General features: G+C 35.2%; 3 protein-coding genes across 6 annotated transcripts; 2 read left to right on the forward strand and 1 right to left on the reverse strand.

Annotated features, from left to right (window-relative positions):
- The first annotated feature begins 569 nt into the window (after positions 1–569).
- Positions 570–12623, forward strand: LOC127812618 (cleavage and polyadenylation specificity factor subunit 2). Of its 2 annotated transcripts, XM_052353061.1 has the most exons (18): positions 570–838; positions 1403–1571; positions 3506–3602; positions 4319–4445; positions 4543–4658; positions 4882–4976; positions 5059–5210; positions 5389–5446; positions 5548–5655; positions 6346–6598; positions 6862–7046; positions 8337–8426; positions 9178–9276; positions 10090–10221; positions 10301–10345; positions 11590–11757; positions 11936–12010; positions 12231–12623. In XM_052353061.1, exons 1-18 carry the CDS (start codon positions 690–692, stop codon positions 12330–12332), a joined length of 2220 nt encoding a protein of 739 aa, XP_052209021.1. In that variant the 5' UTR covers positions 570–689; the 3' UTR covers positions 12333–12623. The 2 variants fall into 2 exon arrangements, with proteins under 2 accessions (XP_052209021.1, XP_052209031.1); XM_052353071.1 differs by lacking the exon at positions 9178–9276.
- An 871-nt stretch (positions 12624–13494) lies between these two features.
- LOC127813411 (uncharacterized) lies at positions 13495–18982 on the forward strand. Of its 3 annotated transcripts, XM_052354375.1 has the most exons (11): positions 13496–14089; positions 14474–14560; positions 14817–14954; positions 15186–15799; positions 15896–15984; positions 16079–16182; positions 16292–16388; positions 16725–16800; positions 16878–16992; positions 17070–17601; positions 18198–18982. In XM_052354375.1, exons 1-11 carry the CDS (start codon positions 13804–13806, stop codon positions 18688–18690), a joined length of 2631 nt encoding a protein of 876 aa, XP_052210335.1. In that variant the 5' UTR covers positions 13496–13803; the 3' UTR covers positions 18691–18982. The 3 variants fall into 3 exon arrangements, with proteins under 3 accessions (XP_052210331.1, XP_052210335.1, XP_052210341.1); XM_052354371.1 differs by having other exon boundaries at positions 13495–14089; positions 14817–15799; XM_052354381.1 differs by having other exon boundaries at positions 13947–14089; positions 14463–14560; positions 14817–15799.
- A 1931-nt stretch (positions 18983–20913) lies between these two features.
- Positions 20914–22488, reverse strand: LOC127796454 (60S ribosomal protein L36-2-like). Its single transcript, XM_052328611.1, has 4 exons — positions 22366–22488; positions 21927–22031; positions 21394–21593; positions 20914–21192 (listed from the first exon to the last, which is right to left on the reverse strand). The coding sequence occupies exons 2-4, from the start codon at positions 22026–22028 to the stop codon at positions 21162–21164; spliced, it is 333 nt and encodes a 110-aa protein (XP_052184571.1). The 5' UTR covers positions 22029–22031; positions 22366–22488; the 3' UTR covers positions 20914–21161.
- Between the last annotated feature and the right edge of the window lie 2656 nt (positions 22489–25144).

Raw genomic sequence — 25144 nt, forward strand, 5'->3', positions numbered from 1 at the left:
ATTTTAGACAATTTTATAAGTGCCACTGAAACTAGAGTTCTTTTTATTTTGTCACCGAAACTATGATTCATTTTTATCATTCGAAATATGAAACAAAGCAATATGAAATCGATTTATTTTATATTTTTTAAGTTTATGGGATAAACAAGGTTTATGCTTGTAAAATTAGTTGATAGTGTTTTATTTTTATTCATTTCAAATAACATGTATTTTTTAATACATAGAATGAATTTTTTTATTATAATAATGTAATAAAGAACAATATTTTAAACCACAGGAAACACTTTTTATTTTATTTTAGTAAAAGTATTTGTTTGAAAATTTATGTATGGTTGTATCTAAAAATTTAAAATTCCTTCATAGTTTCTTTAAAAAATTTTTGTAGAATTAATGTGTTGTGGGGTCCCTGTGAAAATCTAATAATTATAATTTTTATTTTTTGGAAAATATATAAAAATATCATTTTTAATTTAAAAATTGTCAAATCATAACCCATCTGGCAACATCAGAGTTTGGCTGTTTAAATCTATTTAGTGTGATCAATTTAAGCAGTTTGTTTATTTCTTAAAACATGAAGGGCGGATGGTGTAATTTATTCTGCTACAAACCCCGGGCTACTGTAGCGGGGGTTCTTGGGTTCTGACACCTTGTGAAGACGCAGGGAGAGGGAGAGGGAGAGAGAGAGAGAGATGGGAACGTCGGTGCAGGTGAAGCCACTGTCGGGAGTATATAACGAAAATCCGCTATCATACGTTGTCTCAATCGACGGCTTCAACTTTCTCGTCGACTGTGGATGGAACGACCACTTTGATCCCTCCATCCTTGAACCCCTCTCCAGGTCCAAGTCTCTTATCATTTCCCCATTACTCCCAAATCTGTTATCTCCCAATTATTTGTTTGTTTAGTACTTGCCCTAAGGTTCGGAGTTGTTTCATCCGTTTCATATACCTAGTTGCGTATTTTCCTTGCATCTTCCCATTTGGTTGCTGATTGGGGGAAAAATATGGAGGAAATATTTCGGGTTTCGAGTTTTATCGAGTGAACTCTTCAACTAAGCCGAGTTTTTTTTGTTTTGTTTTTGTGGAGCTTTCTTGATTTTCCAGATGGGTTCTATTTTTTCCTTTTCTCTTAGATGTTTGAAATTGGAAGAAACCCATATCTGTGTGTTTGATGAGTTAATTCAACTAGAGAAATACTAAAATCAATGCAGCCAATTGTATTGAGACTGGAAGGGTCAGGATGTGCTCAACTTTACCCCGTATGCAGAGAGCATACATGATTGCTTGGTTGGACCAATGAATTTCATGTGTATCATAAGAAATTTTCAATGTTACTACGGTTAAATCCTGTGGTTGTTTTTTTGTTGGAGCTTCTTCATTAAGACAGTTTGATTGTTCTCCAGGGTTGCTTCAAGCATAGACGCAGTCTTGCTATCATATCCAGATACTCTTCACCTTGGTGCATTACCATATGCTGTAAAACAACTTGGACTCTCCGCTCCTATTTATTCAACAGAGCCTGTGCATAGGTTAGGCCTGCTGACTATGTACGATCAGTATCTATCGCGAAAGGTGAAACTCTACCCTGGGAATTTGAACTTTAAACAAGGCATCTTATTTGTTCCTTAATTTATTTGTGGGACTATTCTTAGTTTGAAGCAGCAGAATAGATTAATGTTCATCTGGTATTGTCATGCTCTCATTAAATAAAAGCAGTAATTTCATGCCTAACACTAACAGTTTTGGAAGTAGATAAAAATATTGATTTCAGTGCAAATTAGCTAAACTTGTGCATTTGATGTTCAATGTGTACACTTGTACCTTCTGTCTCTGTTTTATAACGGGATAAGATTAATTATAATTGTAGTTTGGAATTTTGAATTTCACTTTCATAGTAGAAGCCAAAGTGCAAAGTTTGTGCTAGTGTTATTAAAGGCGCGCCTTGGCATGCGCAGACCATCAAGGCGCCTTGGGCTTAGGGTTTTTATTTTACTGTTTTTTAGGGTTTTTATTTTACTGTTTATTATTTTATTTAATTTTTTACTGTTTAGGGTTTAAATTTATTGCTTCAACTACAAATTTGGCAATGGGGAAAAGGGCTACTACTTCAAATGCTCCAATTGAATTTGAACTAGATGAAAGATGGAGAAAGAGATGATGTGGAAGAAGATATTAGAGATGATGCTTCTAATGATAAAAATATGGAAATGTTTGGTCTTGATGATGATTTTTAGATTATTTAAAATGTATAATTAGTTAATCTTTATTAAAATTTAAGACCTATAAATTGTTTTAAAATTTAATTAAAATTGACTTAAACACTTTTAAATTGCATCTTTTGGCATTTTTTATTGTTCTTTTCATTAGTATATGTTGAATTTTTTAATTTTATTGATAACATGTTTGTGAATATGTTGTTAGGAGTTACGACCTATTTTATACCTTATTCTTCAACTAAGATATATATATTTCTTTTTTTTTTTTAGTTAGCATGTGCCTAGTTACATCAGGTGTGCGCCTCGCCTTGCGCCTTAGGCTCCAAACCTCCAACACCCTTAGTGTGCCTTGGGCCTTTAATAACACTGGTTTGTGCTACTGATAGACTCATAGCTTGAAGAAAACATGACATCTACATCATTGAGTTCTATGACATCATGTGCACCTTGTATTCAACGGAAGCAAGAGCTACTATGCGTCAGTCTGCTACGATCCTAACAAACATTTTTAGCATCCAAAATTTGCAAAGCCTTAGTATGTATTCCCGTCATTCAAATTGATCCAAAACTAGAAGCCTTATCTAGAACAAATCTCTTCTTTTGAATATATATTTCCACTTGTTTCACTTTGATGACACGAACAATGTGGCAAAGTCATCATAAATATAGGTGTTTGAAGTATTAGAGCATCATATACTTGCCCATTGCGGACTACCTTGTAAATGTACTTTTTTGTTCTTTTGTTATTCCTCTAGGTCATTTAGTGAGGCAACTAACTTGAACCATTTTAGAGTCCTAAATATATTGTTGCAAACAACTCAGCTACTGCAATCTTATTTGGTTCTTTGAAGCCCATTTTAGTAATTTAGAAAGGGAAAAAAATCTGCAGAGAGAAGAAGAAGAATGTACTTGGGATCCTGGTAATGTTTTTTTTATATTTTTGTTTTCACGTAATCTTAATGTGAACTTCCTTTCAGATCCCTTTAACCAGATTATTCCCTTCATATGTTCTGAGGTTATTAGTGGCATTTTCTTCTAGATTCTATGCTTTTTTATTTTTATTTTTTTGTATGTATTTGGTTAGGTTTACAATATCATGAAATTTTTGAAAAAATCAGCATTTGAAGGATTAGAAACCAGATACAGCATAACCTTATTATATATGCTCCTAGAAGTATTGTCAACTTATAGAAAGTTTAGCATGTCTGCTTACTTTATTTTTCGCATCCACATTCTGTCTCTCATATGGATGTAATATGCTGATAATCCTCATTGCTTGTCTCTTTGCAGCAAGTATCAGAATTTGATTTGTTTTCACTGGATGATATTGATTCTGCTTTCCAAGGTGTGACCAGATTGACCTACTCCCAGAATTATCATCTCCCTGGTAGGTTATTTCGTTTTGTATCTACTATTGCTACCTATATATATTTGATAAGTGTATTACTAGCAATATTAAACAGGCCATGTTATCTTCCTTCCAATTTCATTCTTTTTGTTTCCATTTGTGTACGTGTGCGTCTTTGTCCATATGATTTTTTTTGTGTGTTTGGGGGGGGACACTGTTTTAGGTGCATATCTGCATCGAAGTTTCTCCTCCTTTATGGTCTACGTGAATTTGAGTATCAAATTGATGTGAGCATTGCCTGATTTGTTATTTGTGAGAGTTGTTCTTATGTAGCAGATATGCCTGGTTAACTCCTTATTTGGTTGACCATATGTTTAGGCCTAATTGACTTATCACATGATGTTCAACTTCACTGGGTTCTGGGACATGAATCTTCAGTCTTGTTAAGAAAAGATTGAGATGATTAAAATTTTAGATGATGGGGGAGTATCTTTATAAAAATAGAATATATGACCATAGATAGAAATGATTGGTGAGTTAGAACTCATGTAGCTGAAAACACCTAGTGGATTTGGGCTTGATATCTACTTGTTATCGTTTTAGGACCGTCTTTTTACAGGACAGACCCAACGTTTTTTAGTATAGATGGCATCAGCAAAGGCCCTTTTTATTTTAGTTTATTTGATTTTTTGGGTTTCTTTTGACTTTTTTAATTTTTCTCACACTGGCCAACTTGTCTGTGTAAATTATTTTAGAGAAAGGGGAAGGAATAGTTATTGCTCCTCATGTTGCTGGTCATCTATTGGGCGGTACTGTTTGGAGGATTACAAAAGATGGGGAGGATGTTATCTATGCTGTTGACTTCAACCATCGCAAAGAAAGGTCTTCAAGCAACAATTCATTCATCTTAATATTTCATGTGCTTACAATATTTGACCATCTGCGATGCAAGAAATTTACTGTCCTGATTTTTTACCAGGCATTTGAATGGAACTCTTCTAGAATCATTTGTCCGACCTGCTGTTCTAATAACTGATGCCTACAATGCTTTAAATAACCAGCCTTCTAGACGTCAGAGGGATCAAGAATTTCTGGGTAATTCAAAGTTCTTTTTTCGTTCCATTTTAATTGGTTCATTAATTAATAAAATTTGCACTTTTTGCTAATGCTCCTGCTTCCTTCTGCACTTCTTCTTTTCCAAAGTTTATGTGCATGTGTTCCCTGACACTGTCATGCAATTGGTCACTAGATTCTTGTTTTGGTGTCTTTAGTTATAGTTTCTTCTCTTTCCTTGTTCCATATATCTTTCTGTTTGTAGATGTTATTCTGAAGACTCTTAGAGCAGAGGGCAATGTACTACTACCCGTTGACACTGCTGGTCGTGTATTAGAGCTACTTTTAATATTGGAACAGGTCAGTTTTTGATATGCTGTAAATTTTTTCTTTATGTTATTATTCAGTAAAATTATATACTAGTTCTTCCCAAAATTTGCAGTATTGGGCCCAGAATCACTTGACTTATCCCATCTTCTTCCTCAATTATGTTGCATCAAGCACAATTGATTACGTGAAGAGTTTCCTTGAGTGGATGAGTGATACTATAGCAAAGTCATTTGAACACACTCGTGACAATGCTTTCCTTCTAAAGTAAGAGGCATTTATTCTTTCTTTTTTTTTTTTTCTGATTTTACTACTTGCCTTTTCTAGATTTTTTTGTGAGCTGATCTTTCTCTTGCCCCTTGGGGGGTTGTTGAGCATACTTTATATTGTAATACTTGAATTCTGATATATTATTTAAAGGAAACATTTTTGTGCTAATGTGTAGGCATATCACTCTCTTAATCAACAAGAGTGACCTGGAGAAAGTTCCAGACAGTCCAAAGGTTTGGCCACTTTGAAGATGAGATTGTCTTTGTTGAGTTTTTTTTTTATTATTATATATTTATTATTTCTGGTACCATTAATTAATACACCTTATATCCAGATTGTTCTAGCATCTATGGCCAGTTTGGAGGCAGGTTCCTCTCATGACATATTTGTCGAGTGGGCTGCTGATGCCAAGAATCTTGTGCTTTTTACAGAAAGAGGGCAGGTATATTTGACTCCTTTTAGTTAGTCAGTTTTCAAGTATCTGCAGTTCTGAAGTTTTATGCCTGCAACTCCTCATATCAATAGTAATATAGCTGCATGAAAAATGCTCATGTCTTCTTCATGTTGAATCTCATTATTAGGCCTCTCAAGCTTTGATAATTTAAGGTCTCATTTCAGAAGCCCAAGGTTTGATCAGTTTCTAGTATATTGCGTTTTAGCCTTCCAAATTTTGGTCTGAACATCGTAACCAAGTCACCTTAGATGAAAAGATATTTGATAATCTCTTATGATGCGGTGTACCATACTTAAGGTAGTTCCTCACTTTGAGACAAGGGAAATGAAAAAGAAAATCAAGCCCAATGTTGACTCTAGCTCTCGAAGCATCTTTTATCCATGACCATATCTTCTATAAGGTTATTATATCTCTTGTCATGTCTTAAAGTTTTCCACCAAGTTTTCTTTGGTCTTCCTTTATCTTTTTTTTTTTTTTTTTTTTGGCAATAACCTTCTTCCATTACATTAACTCATCCCATAGGTGTGTCTATTGGTCTTCTTGTCAGCCTAAGTTATAAAAAAGGGGGGAAGGAAAAGATAATACAACTGGCAGTCATGTGATAATCAGCAATAAAGGTTGTGTTTATTTATCATCTTCTCTTTTGCAATATTACTGATTTCTCAACTGTGTAAGCAGTTTGGTACATTAGCCCGCATGCTTCAGGCTGATCCACCTCCTAAAGCTGTTAAAGTCACCATGTCCAAGAGGGTTCCTTTGGTGGGGGACGAGTTAGCTGCTTATGAAGAAGAGCAAAACCGCATAAAAAAGGAGGAAGCTTTAAAAGCTAGCCTTGTCAAGGAAGAGGAATCAAAAGCATCCCATGGATCTGATGATATTATGGGTGATGCAATGGTTGTTGATGCTAGCAGTACTCGCACTTTATCAGATGGTATGCTCATGAGTTTCTTCATAAGAAAATAAGACAGCATATATATTGTTTTTGACATTAGCCATCAATTGTATATATCAAAACACATATGTGCCTTGGATTCAGTACATATGCAGGATTAGTTTGCCCAATGCTAATCCATTTCATAGCACCAAGTTGTCCCCCCCCCCCCCCCCAATCTTTCTTTCTTTCTTTCTTTCTTTCTTTCTTTCCCCCGATGTCTTACTTTCTGGCCAAGTAAATTTGATATCATTCTGTTGCAGTTGTTGGTCGGCACTCTGGTGCATACCGGGACATCTTTATTGATGGGTTTGTTCTGCCTTCCTCCAGTATTGCTCCAATGTTTCCCTTTTATGAAAACTCCTCTGAATGGGATGACTTTGGTGAAACCATCAATCCAGATGATTACATAATCAAAGAGGAAGACATGGACCAAGGAGCCATGCAGGTTAGTGCCCAAGTTATTCTGTTTGCACGAAGTGTGGTACTTAATTTCTTTACTTCAGTGCTAAACAGTTTAATCTCTTTAGTGTGGGTGATTGGTTTTACTTGATGCGTTTGGGTTCAAAGAAAGGGGAGTCTCATACTTAACATCGATGGCTAACAACTGTCTTTTCTGTTTTTCTATTAATGAAATTTTGGACTTTCAAGTGCCAGGATGAGCTAGACATTGATGGGTAAAAAAAGGTTTTTCGGTTAATGACCTTTTGAATTTTCCAATACCTCGATGAGCCGGATCTCATCTGAACTGGTGGACTCTATCTGGTTCGATCAACAATTAGTGAATGAGAATTTTTTTAGTATTTTTCTAAAATATCCTTTATGTTTCTTCCTTAAAATAAATTAATTATGTTAATAAGATTTGAACTCATGACCTCTAAATTTAACTAATTTCTCAAACAACTTTACTACTACACCAAGATTCATTTTTTTTTTTTTTAATTTTACCTTAAAAAATTAAAAAAGTAAAGTGTAATTGTTAAATGTCACCCAATGAACTTTCATTTAAAAATCTGTACTTTTTTGCACATGCATAGGACTGGACAAACCTCTAGCGTGAAGAGAATTATAACTCAAGAATGATTTGATGGCTAGGTTGCAAATATCAAGGACGGTGGCAAATTATTTGTCTTGACTAGTAAATATGTTTATAGAAGAGGATCCTGTGTAAGATCCAAAGACAACTTGCCAACCTACATACCATAATAGGGAAAGGTGCCCTGGTCCACGCCTGACCTGTAGCTGCTCCTAGTAATGCACATGGAACTTAAGCTCTGTTTGTTTTGACGTAAACATTTTTTGGTAAAGTGTTTTGACCTATTTTCTGATGTTTGGATGACAAAATAATTTACATCAAGAGGAGAAAAATGTCTTGCTAATTCAATTCCCCTAAGTCATTTTTCTAATCGCACCAGAAAACTAATAAATTATCTTTTCTTCCTTATCAAAACACATTTACATAAGTATGTATCTATGTATAAGTACACAAACATATATGCATGCACATTTACGTACATGCTTAAGTATATATAGACATAAATACATAAATATACATATGCATACATGCATGCATATACATATAGCTAATTTTGGAAAATATTTTCACTAGCAAACCAAACAGTGGAAAATGAAATAAAAACATTTTGGATTGAAAAATATTTTACTTAGACATAAACAGAGCCTTGGTTGGCATTACCAAACTTGGCTTGTGTGTATTTCATCCTTACCCTTTGTGCAGGTTGGAGATCTGGATGGAAAACTCGATGAAGGATCAGCTAGTTTGATACTTGATACCACGCCTTCAAAAGTCATATATAACGAATTGACCGTAAGCCAAGCTTCAATTTTTAGTTAGTTTACCCTGCATATGGGCAAACTAATTCAATTTTTCTACAGTTGAGTATATTGCAATGATTGGACACTTGTTCATCCCCATTTTCACAGACAAGGGCAGAATTTTACTGTTATTTTCTAATGAATAGCTGGATATGTACTAAATTTAATAGACTTATAAAGTGAAAAATTGTCCGATATTCTAAAATATCATCTTCCTTGTCCAGTGATTTTTATCTCCTAGAATGTAGAAATCTCAGCATTTTTCTATCTGTATGTCAAAGCAATTTCAACATTTTCAATTGCTTTGCTTTTTCTGCATGACGTTCTTGTTCTGATATTTTTATCCAAAAAAGGCTTGGCTTCAAAATTTTAACCTGTTCTGGTAAAAATAATTTGGTCTTGTAAAGCTCTTAAAGCGGGATCAATTTGGCCCCGATTCCCATCACGATAACCCAAACGCTAGTCAATTCTATAAAATGGATTGTGGACAATATTTGTGCTACTTCATGTGTGAAATCTCCATTAACCTGCAAATCATGAATTTACAAATAGTTTATGTTCTGTAAGGGTTGTCATTCCCCTTGCACTTCCACAGTCCACAGACAGAGGTGAGCTTTGACATCACCATCCGTAACCTTCATGCTACTTCTCTTATAGGATATTGTGATTTACACCAGCATTGTCATGATTTTTTCTACTGGTTGAAGTTGCATTTTACATTTACCATGTTTTTGGTATGTCAGGTTCATGTGAAGTGTTCATTGATATACATGGATTTTGAGGGCCGTTCTGATGGCCGTTCAATTAAATCAATTCTGGCCCATGTGGCTCCATTAAAGCTTGTATGTATATTTTTTTCTCCTGTGAAATTGTTATTAGGAAAGAGAATAGAAGAAGCTGAGCAGAAAGAAAAAGTAGGTGATAGTTTCTCTTCATAACCAAGACAAGGCACCTGCATCATCAGTTTCTTATAATAGTGTGGTGCATGCAACGGTGTTCGTGCAATCCACCATTGAAGTTGCCATGCATGTAAAGCAGCAATGTGCTGTTTTCTATCAACACTAAAAAAGGTTCTATATTAAGTTGAAGAAGTTTTGAGGATAAACATGAGTTGAGGGAGAAACAAGTGATTTTCTTTTCTCCCTCATGGTCATGGTCAATCCAACTTTTGCATATGTATACTCAAGTAAGATGGCTCTGAACCTCTCATCCTATATGTGATGATTTGAATCCAAACTTATAAATATATATGTATATATGTGTATGAATCAAAGAGAAGAATAAGAAAATGAGAGATTTACGTGGTTCCACATAACCTTACGTCCATGGAATGGAGAATCTTGAATCCACTAAGATGGAATTGTTTTTTAGTACAATGATTTCTCCCTTTAACTCTCTCTTGATTTCAAATATATACCGAAATGTTCTGTATATATAGGAGAGATAACAGGCTTAATCCCATCAAGAGATAACAGGCCCAAAATGTGCTTTGGGCTGTGGAATCGAGGGCACAAACCCAACACTATAACTTATTCTCAATAATCAACAATAAAGTAATATTGGCATTTCTCTTTGTGAATTAAGCAGGTCTGTGGGGATAAAAAACTCATTCTATTCCAAGTTATATCTCATTATTTGTCATTTTGTTCTTTTAGGTCTTGGTGCATGGATCAGCAGAGGCCACTGAACATCTGAAGCAACATTGCTTAAAAAATGTTTGCCCCCATGTATATGCTCCGCAAATTGAAGAAACAATTGATGTCACTTCAGATTTGTGTGCATATAAGGTATAAATTGGGAAACCTAGACATTTTATTGATTAATTTGGAAACTGGGATTTATTTTCTCTCTTCATATGAAATGCAGGTGCAACTGTCTGAGAAGCTGATGAGTAATGTGCTCTTTAAGAAGGTACAAGTTTTTGGCATTTTTATGTTTAACTATGACGACCATGCTATTCTCTAGTTGGTTTGTTGCTTGTTTTGCTAAGGGCAACAAAGAATTAAAGAAACACGGTTTAACAATGATAAATATGATTTTATTTATCTTAGAGAATGGTCTATTCGAGCAAATGTTGAATTGAATGTCAGGTCCTATTGAAGGCACGGCCTTATTTGAAATTTCACTAATTTACCACATTTAAAAAAAAAGGGAAAATACCACCCTTTGCAAAATAGTTACCTGAATACCACTTTGCACCCAAGATACCCGGGGCTGATTAGCAAATACAGAATGACACATGAAATGAGTGGTTTTACACCTCTAACACAGACCAACCTGTGTAAAGAGCGGGGATAAGCCTAAATCCACTTGTTAGACAGCTTCCTTGAATCGACTGCCATTTCCTTCAATCTGACCACAAGAAACTTCCTCGCCCAGCCACTTTCACACACAAAGAGAACAACCCGGATTCAAGCATGAGGTCTCCCTCTCGGTCTATATGTATGTATGCATGTATGAATAATCTCATTCTCATCTCCACCACCACTAGTTTCCCCTCTTTCTTTGATTTCTGTATATTGATAGAGATGGAGACAGAAGGCTCATTATTGCAGATGAGCGAGGGAGAGGTTCAATTGTCAGACCAATATTTTTGAGTGGCTAGACAAGTTTTTCTAAAATGAGAGAGAGAGAGAGGAGTTCACTGTTGGAGGGATAAGCTTTAAATAGAGTCGATTATAAGACAAGCTGGTCTATGGTTATACCTGCTTTTTACACAAGCAGGCCTATGTTGGTGCAAAACCTGCTGTTTAACAAGCAGACACACTAACCAACTTTCCGGTGTGGCATCTCAGGTGGCAGACAAAGTGATATTCAGGTAAATATTTTACGAAGGGTCAAATTTGTCAATTTTTTTAAAAGAAATGGTAAATTAGTAAAAAATTGGCTTAGTTCACGATATATGAACTTCTGTTGGACTGTGTATTTTGTGGTCAGTAGGTGTATTTGAGTTTAATCAAATGACTGACTTTTTTTTATCAATTTGGGCAAGTAGTTGAGGTTTTGAGCTATTTTGTTAAGCATTATTATGGTAAACTAAAATGGATTGTATTCTGCTTGCAAAAAATGGAGTGGTTAAAGCAAGAAAGAATTGTAGGCTCTCTCTCTCTCTCTCTCTCTCTCTCTCTCTGTGTGACAAATGATTTTGATCGCAGCTCGGAGATTATGAAGTAGCTTGGATTGATGCTGAAGTAGGGAAGAGTGAGAGTGGCACGCTCTCTTTGCTTCCTCTATCAAAACCCGCTCCACCACATAAGACGGTCTTTGTTGGTGACATAAAACTGGCAGATTTGAAGCAGTTCCTATCAAGCAAAGGGGTGCAGGTACCCTTTCTTTACTCTACCTTTAATTTCTTCTCTCTAGAATCTGTTTTATTTGGTTTGGACTTATTTATTATCAGGATGCCCACTCAACTGCATAATCTTTGTTCATTAACTGAAATTCGATAAAACAAATTATTCGGGTGTTTGACATGCAATAACTAACAACATTCCCTTTCAGGTTGAATTTGGCGGTGGAGCCTTACGATGTGGGGAATATACTACCATCCGCAAGGTTGGAGATTCAACTCAGAAGGTGAGCAATTTATTGTACACATTTTCTTTTTTCTATTAATTCTACATCAACATATCAAACATTAATCCCATTAGATGGATATATTACCTGAATTTTCGTAGAACATTCTTATCATGATATCATCTTTTATAAGACTCTTATGATTTATATCATCTCTAAGAATCATTTCTATCCATGAAGTAACAAATATTATCGTTGAGTTGGGGAACATGTTGTGCAGGGTGGTGGTGCTGGTATTCAACAGATCATCCTTGAAGGGCCCTTAATCGAGGAGTACTACAAGATTAGAGACCATCTCTATTCGCAGTTTTATTCTGTTTAGCGCGAATCAGAAGCATTGTGATTTTGTACGGAAATGTGTAGTTTAGGGATAACCAATTGTAGTTACAAGGAGTATTATTATTGTAGAACAATTTAGCATGAAACAGTGTCCGGGAACATATGTATCCATTTTTACCTAACATTCTTTTTGTCTATTTTGGTTATCAATCAGAATTCACTGTTGAGTGGGTGGGTGTGTGCTAGGGAAATTCATTTGGAGTCTTAGATTGTCAAGATGGCTATTTTAAACTCTCGTCATTTGGAATGATGAAATTCTTCTTGTAGAGAATAATCAACTTATTGTCTATTTCTCACCAATCACAAATATTTCTTTTTTAACAAACCACTATTTAAGAAGAAATTTCTAAATACTAGTGGTTTATTAAACGATTTTGAAATAGTAATATTTATTTATAATAAATTCTCTTTTATAAATACTTGTAGTTTTGAATGCAATTTCCATAACATCCCCAAACCTTATGACCTGAAGTACAAATGTTGGCTTTGGCTGTCAATCCATTCATTAAGAAGGGTACAACAATATCTCTCTTACAATCAATTATTAGTATTATTTTATATAAGCTTCCAAAAACTTAAAATAGACTCATCACCAAAAGTAATAAAGACTTTATTATAGCACCATATTGCTTGCATTATATTAAAATTATGTTCCCTTTTAGTTTAAATGCTCTTAATAGACACATTCTCATAATATTGATTTTTAACTATTTTTGTTAAACAAGGGGATTAACGGATTATAGAATAATTTGCAATCATATATAATTTAGGTCACGTGTAATAGTATTTAACTTAATTAAAATTTATATAATTAAATCTTTTTTTAGTTGACTTAATTATACTCTATTTTTTCACTAAGGGTCAGGATGGTCCTACATAGAGTAAATAGTCATATATAGAGTAAATATTTTTTCATTGGGGGACTAAAGGAGATTTTACCTCCTGTCTATGATTTATAGTTTAACCTCAAATTAAAAATTAGTTTTCTTAAAAAAATATCACTTTCCATTTTACTTCATTACTTAAATCCCTTCCAAACAAGTCCTTAGATATAAAAGCCTCTGGTTTTGGGAAAATCAAATTCCAAAATCACAGGATAGATGTAATAACCAGAATTGTTTGAAAAACGGTACATCCGGTAATTCGGTTACGGAACTCCGGTGCCGGAGGTTACTTTCCCGGTTGTCGGAGAATTTGCAAGATAAAATACAAATAGGGATAGAGATTTGGCGTATGCTCCGACTCTGTATAGACTGGTGGAGAGAGAACGTCACTCTCTCGATATGATTTACGACGAAACAGACTACAAACCCTAGAAATCAGCTTCAGTTCCTCATTTATCTTCTTCCACAATATAGACAACAAAGAAACCAGAATATTCCGCGAATTGGAGTTGGGAAAACCCTATTTTCAGTTTTGTCCCTTGGGCTGTCCTCGATTTCTGGTCTTCGAAAATGGCTTCTCCGAGCACGACGTGGTCTCCAAGCTCCTTCCAGCTCCGATTAGCCTTCAATTGCAGGAAACCTCCGCCCGTTTTTATACGGGCGTTGCGGATTGGGAAGAAGCTAGATCGTCGCCGTGTTCGCGTGATTTCGGTCGCTGGTGATGGAGTTGAACGGCGTCCTGCTGGGAATTCTTGGATTAATTCCAGCTCTTCGGCTGACGCTTTCTCTGGCTGGTCAGGAGCCGACGGCGGTGGTGAACAGGCTGTCGAATCGCAGAGGAAACGATGGTTTGGAGGTAAGAAGAATTTGTACACAATTTATGGTGGATTGATTTTCGTTCTTCTCGTTGAATGTGGATGTGGATGTGTTTATTTTCAACAAGAATGAAAATCAAAACTGAACAGTTTGTTTAAGTGTTAAAGAATTTGATTGATTTGCGATAGTCAAGAATAAAATTTAGTGCTCTCGGGTGAAACTGAGTTCACAATTGTTGGATTTAGTTCTCCTGAGCAAATTTGAGTTTGCAAGTCAGAGTAGATTTATGGTGACTTTGGCAAGTGGATCGGTTTTTTCACTCTCAAATCTGACAGCATAAAATTAAGTTTCTCCGCCTTGATGCTTTTGGAGTTCATGCCTGTCTTTCAGGACTAATAACACTTCTCAAGTAGAATCCTTACAGGGATTGTAGGAGCAGGAGCTGCCGGGCTCATTCTTGTCGCTGGACTGACTTTTGCAGCACTGTCCGTGAGCAAGCGGCGCATCAATAGTGAGTGGCTATTCTTAATGTTCGAAACTGTCAACTTTGGCTTTAAAGTATAAAGGCTGGAGATTTTGGGATAATTTTGAACCAATATGTCCTTCGTCTGGGTTGATCATGATTGTATTTCACACTGTCCTTTTGCAACTCTTATATGGATCTTCTTTCTATGGTCTCTACTGTCTTTACTATTACCACAGATGACTGAACGCATTTGCTCTCTAGTATTTCTTTCCATACATAATGAATGCTCTGGTGTCTGCAGGACCGGCACTAGAAATAGAGCCATTGAAAACACAGCATGAAGTATTATTGGCCTATGATGACCAGAATGATAGAGTTGAACAGAATGGGAAGGATGGCCAGGATGTGGAGAGTGATGACAGTTGTCTTAACAAGGCAGGTATAGATAATGATTCTTCTTTGTCTACAGAAAATAGCACAAGTAGAAACAATGGTTCTGATATGGGGCATATGTTAAATAGTGATGATGACATTAACAATGCTCCCATTCAAGAAGATTTCCAAAATGTATCAGCTGTTGATGACATATCAGTTGCTTCTCATGAAAGCCCAGGCACCACTGTACTGCCTGAACCTGACATTGATTTGGCCTTGAACATTGAAAATTCAGATGGAATTCTTGTTGCTGAAAGATCAGAATCAGATTCTGAAATAAAAGAAACCCCTATTGATTCCAAAACTACCAGCTTGTCAGTTTCTGATGCTAATCCAACAGATCTGAACTTCAAAAATCAGGAGGAAGTGACTGGTTCAATGGGAGGAGAAATCTCTGATTTCTCATCTGATTCTCCCTTTGAGCCTCTACCTTCCAATATCTCAGGCAGATCACAATTCGATGTGATTGTGCATGAAGAGAATGTAGAGACTTTAGACTTCCTTTCAGCCAGGGCAGATCTTGACCTGGGCCAGGCACAAGTTTTAACTGTGGGAAATAAGTCATCAGAAGAGCATAATTTAAATGGAGATGGGTCATCTGGGAAAACATCAGTGTCAGCAGTAGCCTATTCATTTGCAAATGAACAAGATGTGAATACTTACAATAGTTCGAACGAGACTATAACATATCTGGAATCAAGAAATCCTGGAACTTCCTTCTCTTCTGCTGGTATCCCTGCTCCATCGGTAGTTTCTGCAGCTTTACAGGTGCTCCCAGGAAAAGTTTTGGTTCCTGCAGTTGTTGATCAAGTTCAGGGGCAAGCCCTAGCAGCATTGCAAGTTCTGAAAGTACTGTTCCTCTCTTTAATCCGTATACTCGGTTATCTAACCTCTAAATATAATCTGGATGATTTTCCACAGAATCTGAATATTTAAGGTTTTCAGGTTATTGAGGCTGACGTTCAGCCAGGTGATTTGTGTACTCGTCGTGAGTATGCCCGTTGGTTGGTTTCAGCCAGCAGTACTCTATCAAGGTATGAATATGTTTCCTGCTTTCATGACATGGGATTTTGATCTTGAAAGATTGATATTACTAAATTGGAATGCAATCTCTTCTACTTAACGTAGGAACACCGTCTCCAAAGTGTATCCTGCAATGTATATAGAGAATGTAACTGAACTTGCATTTGATGATATTACACCAGAAGACCCTGACTTCCCATCCATCCAAGGTGATAATGTTCACATGCTTGAATAGAATGTTAATTCAAAAGTTTCCTTTTTGTTTATTTTAGATGTTCTTTATTGCATCATGGTCTCTAACTGGCTTGGATATTTCAGGCTTGGCAGAAGCTGGACTTATATCTAGCAAGCTTTCAAGACATGACATGGCTTCTTCAGATGAAGACCAGAGTTCCCTTTGCTTCTCTCCTGAAAGGTAAGACTGTATATAACGGACAGGGAAGACAACTTTTTATGTTGCCACTGAATTCCTGTTTGCCTAAGTGCTCAGATTTTCCTGGTTTGACCACATTATTGATTCTGTATGCAATCATCATTATGCTTAATCAATTCTCTTGGTCCTAATATGTTGGCCTATGTGCAGTATATCCTGGAGTGTTAGCATCTTCTTATATGTTTTCTACTTGCATTCAATGATCTTGATGTCTGATCTACCTTTCCAGATTCTACTGTGCTCATTTTTGTGGCTTGGTTACACGAGGATCTCTCCTTTTTTCAATTCTTGTCTCTTATCCATCAAATATTTTTGCAGTCCTCTATCCCGTCAGGATCTTGTAACTTGGAAGATGGCTCTGGAGAAAAAACAGCTGCCTAAAGCTGACAGAAAGGTTATAAAAATTGAATACTGACTTCAGCTTCACAAACTTGCCAAGACTACATTTTAATAACCTTTTGGTCTTGGCAGATCCTGCAACAGCTCTCTGGTTTCATAGATATTGACAAGATCAACCCTGATGCATGGCCTGCACTCGTGGCTGACTTATCAGCTGGAGAAAATGGAATAATAGGACTTGCATTTGGTACGTGTGTTCCCCTTTGGCTGCTGCTTAAGAGTTATCTTGAATTCACTATCAAGATCTTTTTACTCTCATGATAGGCTACACAAGGCTATTCCAGCCAGATAAGCCAGTGACCAAATCCCAGGCCGCCATTGCTCTAGCAACTGGTGAGGCTTCTGACATAGTCAGTGAGGAACTTGCACGCATTGAAGCTGAATCTATGGCAGAAAATGCTGTTGCTGCACACACCGCTCTGGTAGCTCAGGTGGAGAAGGATGTCAATGCAAGTTTTGAGAAGGAGCTGTCATTGGAAAGAGAAAAGGTCGATGCTGTGGAAAAATTGGCTGAAGAGGCAAGGCAAGAAGTGGAGAGGTTGAGAGCTGAAAGAGAGAAGGAGAATATTACTTTAATGAAGGAACGCGCTGCTGTTGAATCAGAAATGGAAGTTCTCTTAAGGCTAAGGTGTGAGGTGGAGGAGCAATTGGAGAGCCTTATGAGCAACAAGGTGGAAATATCATATGAAAAAGAGAGGCTTGCCAAGCTCCTGAAAGAAGCAGAAACCGAAAACCAGGAGATTACTCGGTTACAACATGAGCTGGAGGTTGAGCGAAAAGCCCTGTCCATGGCCCGGTGAGAGTAGTTCATTGCACACCAAATAGACTTAATTGCATATCACTGAGTAATAATGACCTTGCAAATGAAAATGACAGAAAAATACAGAGAAAAAGAAGATTCATCCATGTAATGCTCGCCATCCACGTTGCATCTTAAGTTTATGCCTAATTACTGTAAATAGTTTGGTTGTATAAGAAATTGAATCACCTTGTAGTGGCAGCTAGCATACAAGATTTGTAGTATACACTGTTATACAAGAAATTGAATCACCTTGTATAGTTTACTCATCCATACAAAATTTTTGGTATACACTGCTCTAGGGTATACTTTATGACTAATTGACTGCATGGATGAATTTTCAATGGTTTAGATACTATAAAGATTAGTTACGTCATTTAAACATTGCAAATTTGCAACTTGTAACAATGGCCTTGACTTTTGGTATTGCTGTCCATATCAAGATCTATCTAAAGACTAATATAACTACCAAACATGCAGAAATAATTTGCAAAGAATTGAAGCGTATCATTTTAGCATGAGAGGAATGCATTGCTTCAAATCAAACTTTTTGATTCTCTTACCAGTATTTGATTCTGAAACTTGTCAACCAGGGCCTGGGCTGAAGACGAGGCAAAAAGAGCTAGAGAGCAAGCTAAAGTCCTGGAGGAGGCTCGAGACCGCTGGGAGAGACATGGTATCAAAGTAGTAGTTGAGGATGACCTCCGTGAAGAGGCCAATGTGGAAGTTACGTGGCTAAATGCTGGAAACCAATTCTCAGTTGAAGAAACTGTAAGCAGGGCTGAGACCTTGGTAGATAAGTTAAAGGCAATGGCTATCAATGTTAGAGGAAAAGCCAGAGATACCATTTCCCAAATCATCCAGAAGATAGTTCTTTTGACATCTGTTTTGAAGGAACGCGTCTATGGAGTAGTCCATCATGGAGGAGAACTAAAGGATGTGGCCTTGACGAGGATGGATAGCTCCTTGCAGGAATTGCAGCAGAGCTCGGCCAGATTTTCTTCGGCTCTCAAGGAAGGAGCAAAGAGAGTTGCAGGAGATTGCAAGGAGGGAGTTGAGAAGCTCACTCAGAAGTTCAAGACTTGAGAACTAAATGTAGTTCCAATTTTTTACAGGTACATTGCTTGCTTGCTGCACCAAGTGGAGATGTGTGGTTTTTCCTTCCTTTTTATTGGTTAATTGTGCATTCAATTCCAAACTTTGTCCATGTAAGGGAAAGATGTAGTAGTGCCAAAAACCAATGCACTTAAATACCCGAGGGAAATTTTGATCGTGTATTAGCACAATTATGTATGACCATGCCTATGAATATGGTGTCTAATAAGTAAATCCACCTGGATTTCTGCGAGTGCCAAACAGTTCTGATATTTGAATCATATCTCTGAAAGCACAGATCATTATTACACAACCTGAATTATAATTTAGGCCCTTGCCATTTCCAGATTTTGCCAATCTAATTGGTTCCATTGATGCCCCATCTACATTTTCTTCTCGTGTATGACAGCTTGTTCTAGTTTGGTTTTCCAAGTCATAAGAAAAAACCGCCAGTTAGGATTAAATGTCCTTGTAATTGCCGTTGTAATTTGGAAAAAGCAAATTTAAGTAAATAAAGTTACTGTGACAAAGCTCAAATATAAGTGACACCATTTTATGAAACATTAACTGCAATTGATAATTTATGTTTCTCAAATATATAATCACTAGAATATTAATTATAATTAAGATGATGTTAATCATTATTCTAATTACAATAAATGTCGCATTAATTTTAACAGTAATTTTAACTTAAAAAACACTCATATTAATTTATGATAAATGCATCTTTTGTAACATTTTATTAACAAATAAAATTATTAAGGCTAAAATAAAATATAATAAATTCACTTTATATTTATTACACCTTAAACATTGAAATAAATACACTTCAGTTTCAATCCTGGATAGCGGCGACAATAGACAAACACCACCTTAATTGCAACCAGGCAAAGCTACCAACTATTAACATGGCAACCATTTCCAAACCCAAAACCCAACCATTCACTCCCGCCCTCTGCCAAGAGTAGCCATGACCTCAATAATTTACACACACAAAAAAAAAGAAAACGAAAAAGAATAGCCATGAGAAGTCTATGCCAAGAGTTAAGGACGTGGATACCGTTAATTCAGTAATTAAATTGATTGAAATTTAATAATTAAAAAAATTAAACTGATGTACAAAATTAAACTGAAACAACCAACCAAACTCACTCAAAAACCAAACTAATCAAACAAAATTCATAAAAATCGAACCGATCAAATAAACCTAAAAATAACCAAATAAACCAAACTAATGTTCGGCGTTAATATTGCTGTCAGCTGGTGATTCCAATGATCAGAATCGATTATCAAATTCTCTCAACCGCAATAATTCATATATCCAAAATAAGTTTGATTCAACGGTTAATTTTTTGTAAATATAAAAATTAATTTTATTGTCCAAAAACTGAAAACTCATTTCTAAAAAAAGTCACCGACCACCGTCCGCAGCGGATTTTGACAATTGAAATTGATTATTAGATTCATCTTGACTCAATGACTCATATACCAAAAAATTAAAAAAATCTAATAAAATTTTAATATAAAATATCAACCCACAAAAAAATTGTCAAAAAACTTACCCAAGAGGCCCAAACATGGTGTGAATATCTAATGGTGTGAATATCTGAAGGAAACAGAGGCAATGGTGGTTGTCGAGGTGACGTATGACGGGCGAGCCCAGTAGCTATGGCTGCCGAGGTGGCGCCAACAGACTAGCACAATTTGCATTGGCATTGGAGGGAGCGAAATGGGTCACCAGAGAGTTGGAGATGAAGGGCAAGGGAAAGGGTCGAAGGTTACGGGCTTGAGGCGGTTTGGTCCGCCCAGCTTCCACCATTCTATTTGTCTTCTGTGAATATTTCTTTTATATTGCATCCAAAATTATGTCATTTTGGTCAGTTTCGTTATTTAAAATAAAACACCGAACTGAACCAAACTTCTCCAAAAAAAAAAAAACGAAACTGAAACTATTGCAAAAATAATAACCGAATCAAACAGACAAAGAGCAAAGAGCACCCTCCAAACCCAAAACAAGCACCACCACCTCCAATGCCATGAAGAAACCTTGACACTAAGAAGTGAAACTGAGAACAAAGAAATATTGTCTCCATATTCCATCTTCAGATAATGGAGGCAGAAGGAACATTTACAATAGATGTACATAAAAACACTAACTGCACCGATAGAAAAGCATCATTCCACATAAACGAAGAAGCTCAGAAACAAAATGGGTAAAATCACCAATAACAATAATTTCATTCCGCTGCAACAGAAAAGCTACACCAAAACTAATTGCTAATAGCTCAAATGAGATAATCTCCCATTTTTACTCGACGTCACCAGTGTCTATGAATATAAGTCTTAAACCAACAAAAAAGGAAAAGAAACGTGAAATAATATTTCACGCTTCTAAGTTGGGAAGCAAAAGGTGAATTTCATGTTTCCATTTGGATGACACCAAAACCTAGCATGTGGATGCTTCACTTCTTTTTCTCCCCACCTCCACCAGACCTGCAGGCATTGCCACCAATATTAATTGTGAAATCATGAGTTCACTTCTAAAATTGATTATATCTCCAGAGGAAATATCTCTATTACTCAAAGTTTTAATTATGCACATACTTCATAAAGGTCAGGTAGGCAGGGAACTAGAATTTGATTAAAATTTGAATATCTGCTATCATTGGTAATAAGTCCAAGCGGTAAGAATACCTCATCTTGCGGAGGACGTTAGACATCTCCTCACGCTTCTTCTTGGCTCTCTTGTGAGTACCCAGCTTTCTTTTTGCCACTTTCAGTGCACGCTTGTCTTTTCCAACCTTAAGAAGCTCAGTAATTCTCTTCTCATATGGCGCAAAGCCCGCAACTTCTCTGATCAGGCTCCTCACAAAGTGGATTCTTTTGCTAGTTTTCTGCAGCAGATCAACAAATCAACCCCACTATTCACCAAACGGACTATCTTAGGGCTTGTTTAGTTATCATTTGCAAAAGCTAATTTTTGGTTTGAGTCTAGAAATCACAGTAGAATGCATTTAATTAACTGATCGAAAATAATATTCATAATATTTATCTAACAAAAACCCCACTTTCTGAAAATAACATAGAAGTTTCTCCTTCAAAATCATTATCATGCAAAAATAAAAACTACATAAAAATAATTTTTTTTCCAAAACTTCAATAATCTTTGGCACCCACATATGAACCACGAGCTTAAATGAATTTTTAAACACTGAGAATCAACTAACCCCTTTCCTATCAGATGGACGAGGAGCCAATTCTTTCTTGGTCACGACATGGCCTTTGTTCAACCCCACAAAGAGCCCAGTATTTGGCTGTTTTGGAGCCATAACCTGCTTAATCACACGCAAAAGAACGACGTAAATATTCACATGAAGCAATTAGTTCAAGATTTGCACAAATTCATCTGCGCATCTTTACAAGTAAATACAACAAACAGTTTGCATCAAAGATTAAACTTCCGAAACAACAACAAAATTACAAACACGAATCGGGCATTCCGAATGGTAAAAGGAACCCTAGTTTCGGTGGCAAAACAAAAGGCTGGCACTCGTAAAGTTGCCTGAAGCTAAGCTTGACATGGAAGAATAAGGCAAAACATTGAACATAACCATCAGATGATTCAAAGCTGGTTGGAGAGCGTTGAAGAACTAGGGTTTTGATTACCTTCGATATGCGCGACGACCTGCGAAGATGGGAGCGGACTGAAGCATTAGGGTTTCAGTTGTTTGCTGCGATTTTATATCGCGTCTCTTGGGGTTCCGCGGAGATTACGGAGGAAAGTTGAGGGTAATTTGGTAATCCGATCAGGGGCCAAACAGTTTTCTTTTTTGCTTTTTTAACTACAAAATTTGATTTTCTTGTAAAAATATTTTTGCTTTCTAAACCAAACAAAAATAAAAATCACACTGAGATATATTATATAATTTTTTTTCAGTTAGAGAGAAATTTCAATTTAGATTTATTATTTCATGGCTGAAATTTCAAAATGAAGGATCTTTATATAAACAGAGATAAAAGACAATATCTTTTAAAAAAAAATTGATTTATTTTATATTTTTAAATTTATGAGATAAATAAGATTTATACTTGTAAAATTAGTTGATGGTGTTTTATTCTTATTCATTTCAAATAACATATATTTTTTTAATATATAGAATTAAAATCATTCATTTTAATAATGCAATAAAGAATAATATTTTAAATCACGTTACGAAATACTTTTTCTATGTTAGTAAATATATTTGTTTGAAAATTTATGTATTTTTGTATTTAAAAATTTAAAAAAATTTCCTAGTTTCTTTAAAAGTTTTATACAATTTGATGTAGTATGGGTCATTATGAAAATCTAATAACTTTAATTTTTTATTTTTTAGAAGATATATAAAAACCTCCTTGCCAATTTTAAAATTCTCTACTTATAAACCATTGCCTTTTGCAAGAACATAGTTTGGCTAATTAGATCTATCTAGTGTGATTAATTTAAACAATTATTAGTTTCTTTTTCACCATTAATCTTGTAAAAAAATGTAATATTTCAAATGTTAAAAGGGCAATTCTATTCTTTTCTTAAATCTTAGACTACTCGATATAATTTATTTTGTTACTAACAATATCTTTCTGTATCAATCATTCATAGTTTTTAAAATTCTTTAAAAAAAAGTAAAAAGAGAGAAATGAAAACGTTAGTGCAAATAAAATCATTATCTAAGTCATATAATGTCCCAATTGATAACTTCAATTTCGTCATCGAATGTGAATGAAATAATCACTTCAATCTCTCCATCATTAACCTCTCTTGAGGTCCAAATCTCTTATCATTTTTTCGTTACTCCTAAATTTATGTTATCTCCCAATTATTTGTTTGTTTAGGACTTACCCTAAGGTAGGTTTTGTTAGTTTCATCCCCTCCGTATTTTTTCCCAACCAATTGGGAAAGATGTGAAAAAAATACGCGATTGCTTGCTGTTTCAGGTTTCAAGGAGTGAACTCTTCAACTAAGCTGTTGGATGAACTAATTAAAGTAGAGAAATTCTAAAATCAAGGCAGCCAAAGTGTATGAGACTGGAATGGTCAAGATGTGCTCATACAGAGAGCATGCACGATTGCTTTGCTTGGTTGAACCCATTAATTTCATGTATCCTGGAGAAGGGCGGGTTCAAGCATTGGAGCGATGGTTCCATCCAGTCTCAATCAGGAAGTTAAAATTGATTGTCTACTGATAGATACAATGCATGACAGCGGGTTCTTGTTGTAAACTTACCTGCACTAATGTTTCCATCTCTCTCTTCGTGAGGTTTTAGAAGACAGGGAATTAATTATATCAATAATAACTTAATTTTATATTTTATTATTGTTTAATTATTCAATTTTAAAATGTTACCTATTAGTCACTGATATTTCAAAATGGTTACTGTTTAGTCACTGAACTTTGAAATGTTACCTGTTAGTTACTGATATTTCAAAATTATTACTATTTAGTCACTGAACTTTAAAATATTACCTATTAGTTATTAATATTTCAAAACTGTTATTGCTTAGTCACTAAACTTTAAAATATTACCTGCTAGTCATTGATATTTCAAAATCGTTTTTCACTCGTCACTCGATAGTCACTGAACTTTAAGTTCACAAGTGATAAATGAGGAACAGTTTTGAAATATCAGTAACTAACAGGCAATATTTTAAAGTTTAGTTTAACAGTTTTAAAATATCAATGACTAATAGATAACATTTTAAAGTTTAGTAACTAAGCAATAACAGTTTTGAAATATCAATGACTAATAGATAACATTTTAAAGTTTAGTAACTAAGCAATAACAGTTTTGAAATATCAGTGACTAACAAGTAACATTTTAAAGTTCAGTGACTAAGCAGTAACCGTTTTGAAATATCAGTGACTAATAGATAACATTTCAAAGTTCAGTAACTAAAGAGTAATAGAATATAAAGTTGAGTTATTATTGGTGTAATTAATTCGAAGACAGGAAAGTGATTTGAAATGAAGTAAAATTTCACCATTACAAATTATTAAAATTACAAAGGCATCTCTCGAGGGAGTTGGGGTAGTTACAATAACACTTCCTATATTGTAAGAAATTATAATTGTCATAATAAAATAACTATTCTATCTTTATTTAATTTATTATCTTTTCTCCCTACATCTTGTCCCAATTGCAAAGAATGAAAAAAATAAATAAATGAACAATAAAAAACATTTTCATGACTCTTAAAACTTTCCAAGTCAAGAGTAATTTTTATGTATATATATTATATGTTGATGGATCTAAATAAATATCTTGATGATGCATCTATTTAAATGTCATATTACTTGTTTTCTATGCATCTATTCATTAAATACTGGCTACTTAATTCCATAATTATTAAATTTTGTGATTCAACTCCAATAGTATTAGGATTCCTAAGCAATAGTTGACAGTAGTTG

The sequence above is a fragment of the Diospyros lotus genome, chromosome 1 (assembly GCF_014633365.1).
Source record: "Diospyros lotus cultivar Yz01 chromosome 1, ASM1463336v1, whole genome shotgun sequence".
Classification (NCBI taxonomy): domain Eukaryota; kingdom Viridiplantae; phylum Streptophyta; class Magnoliopsida; order Ericales; family Ebenaceae; genus Diospyros; species Diospyros lotus.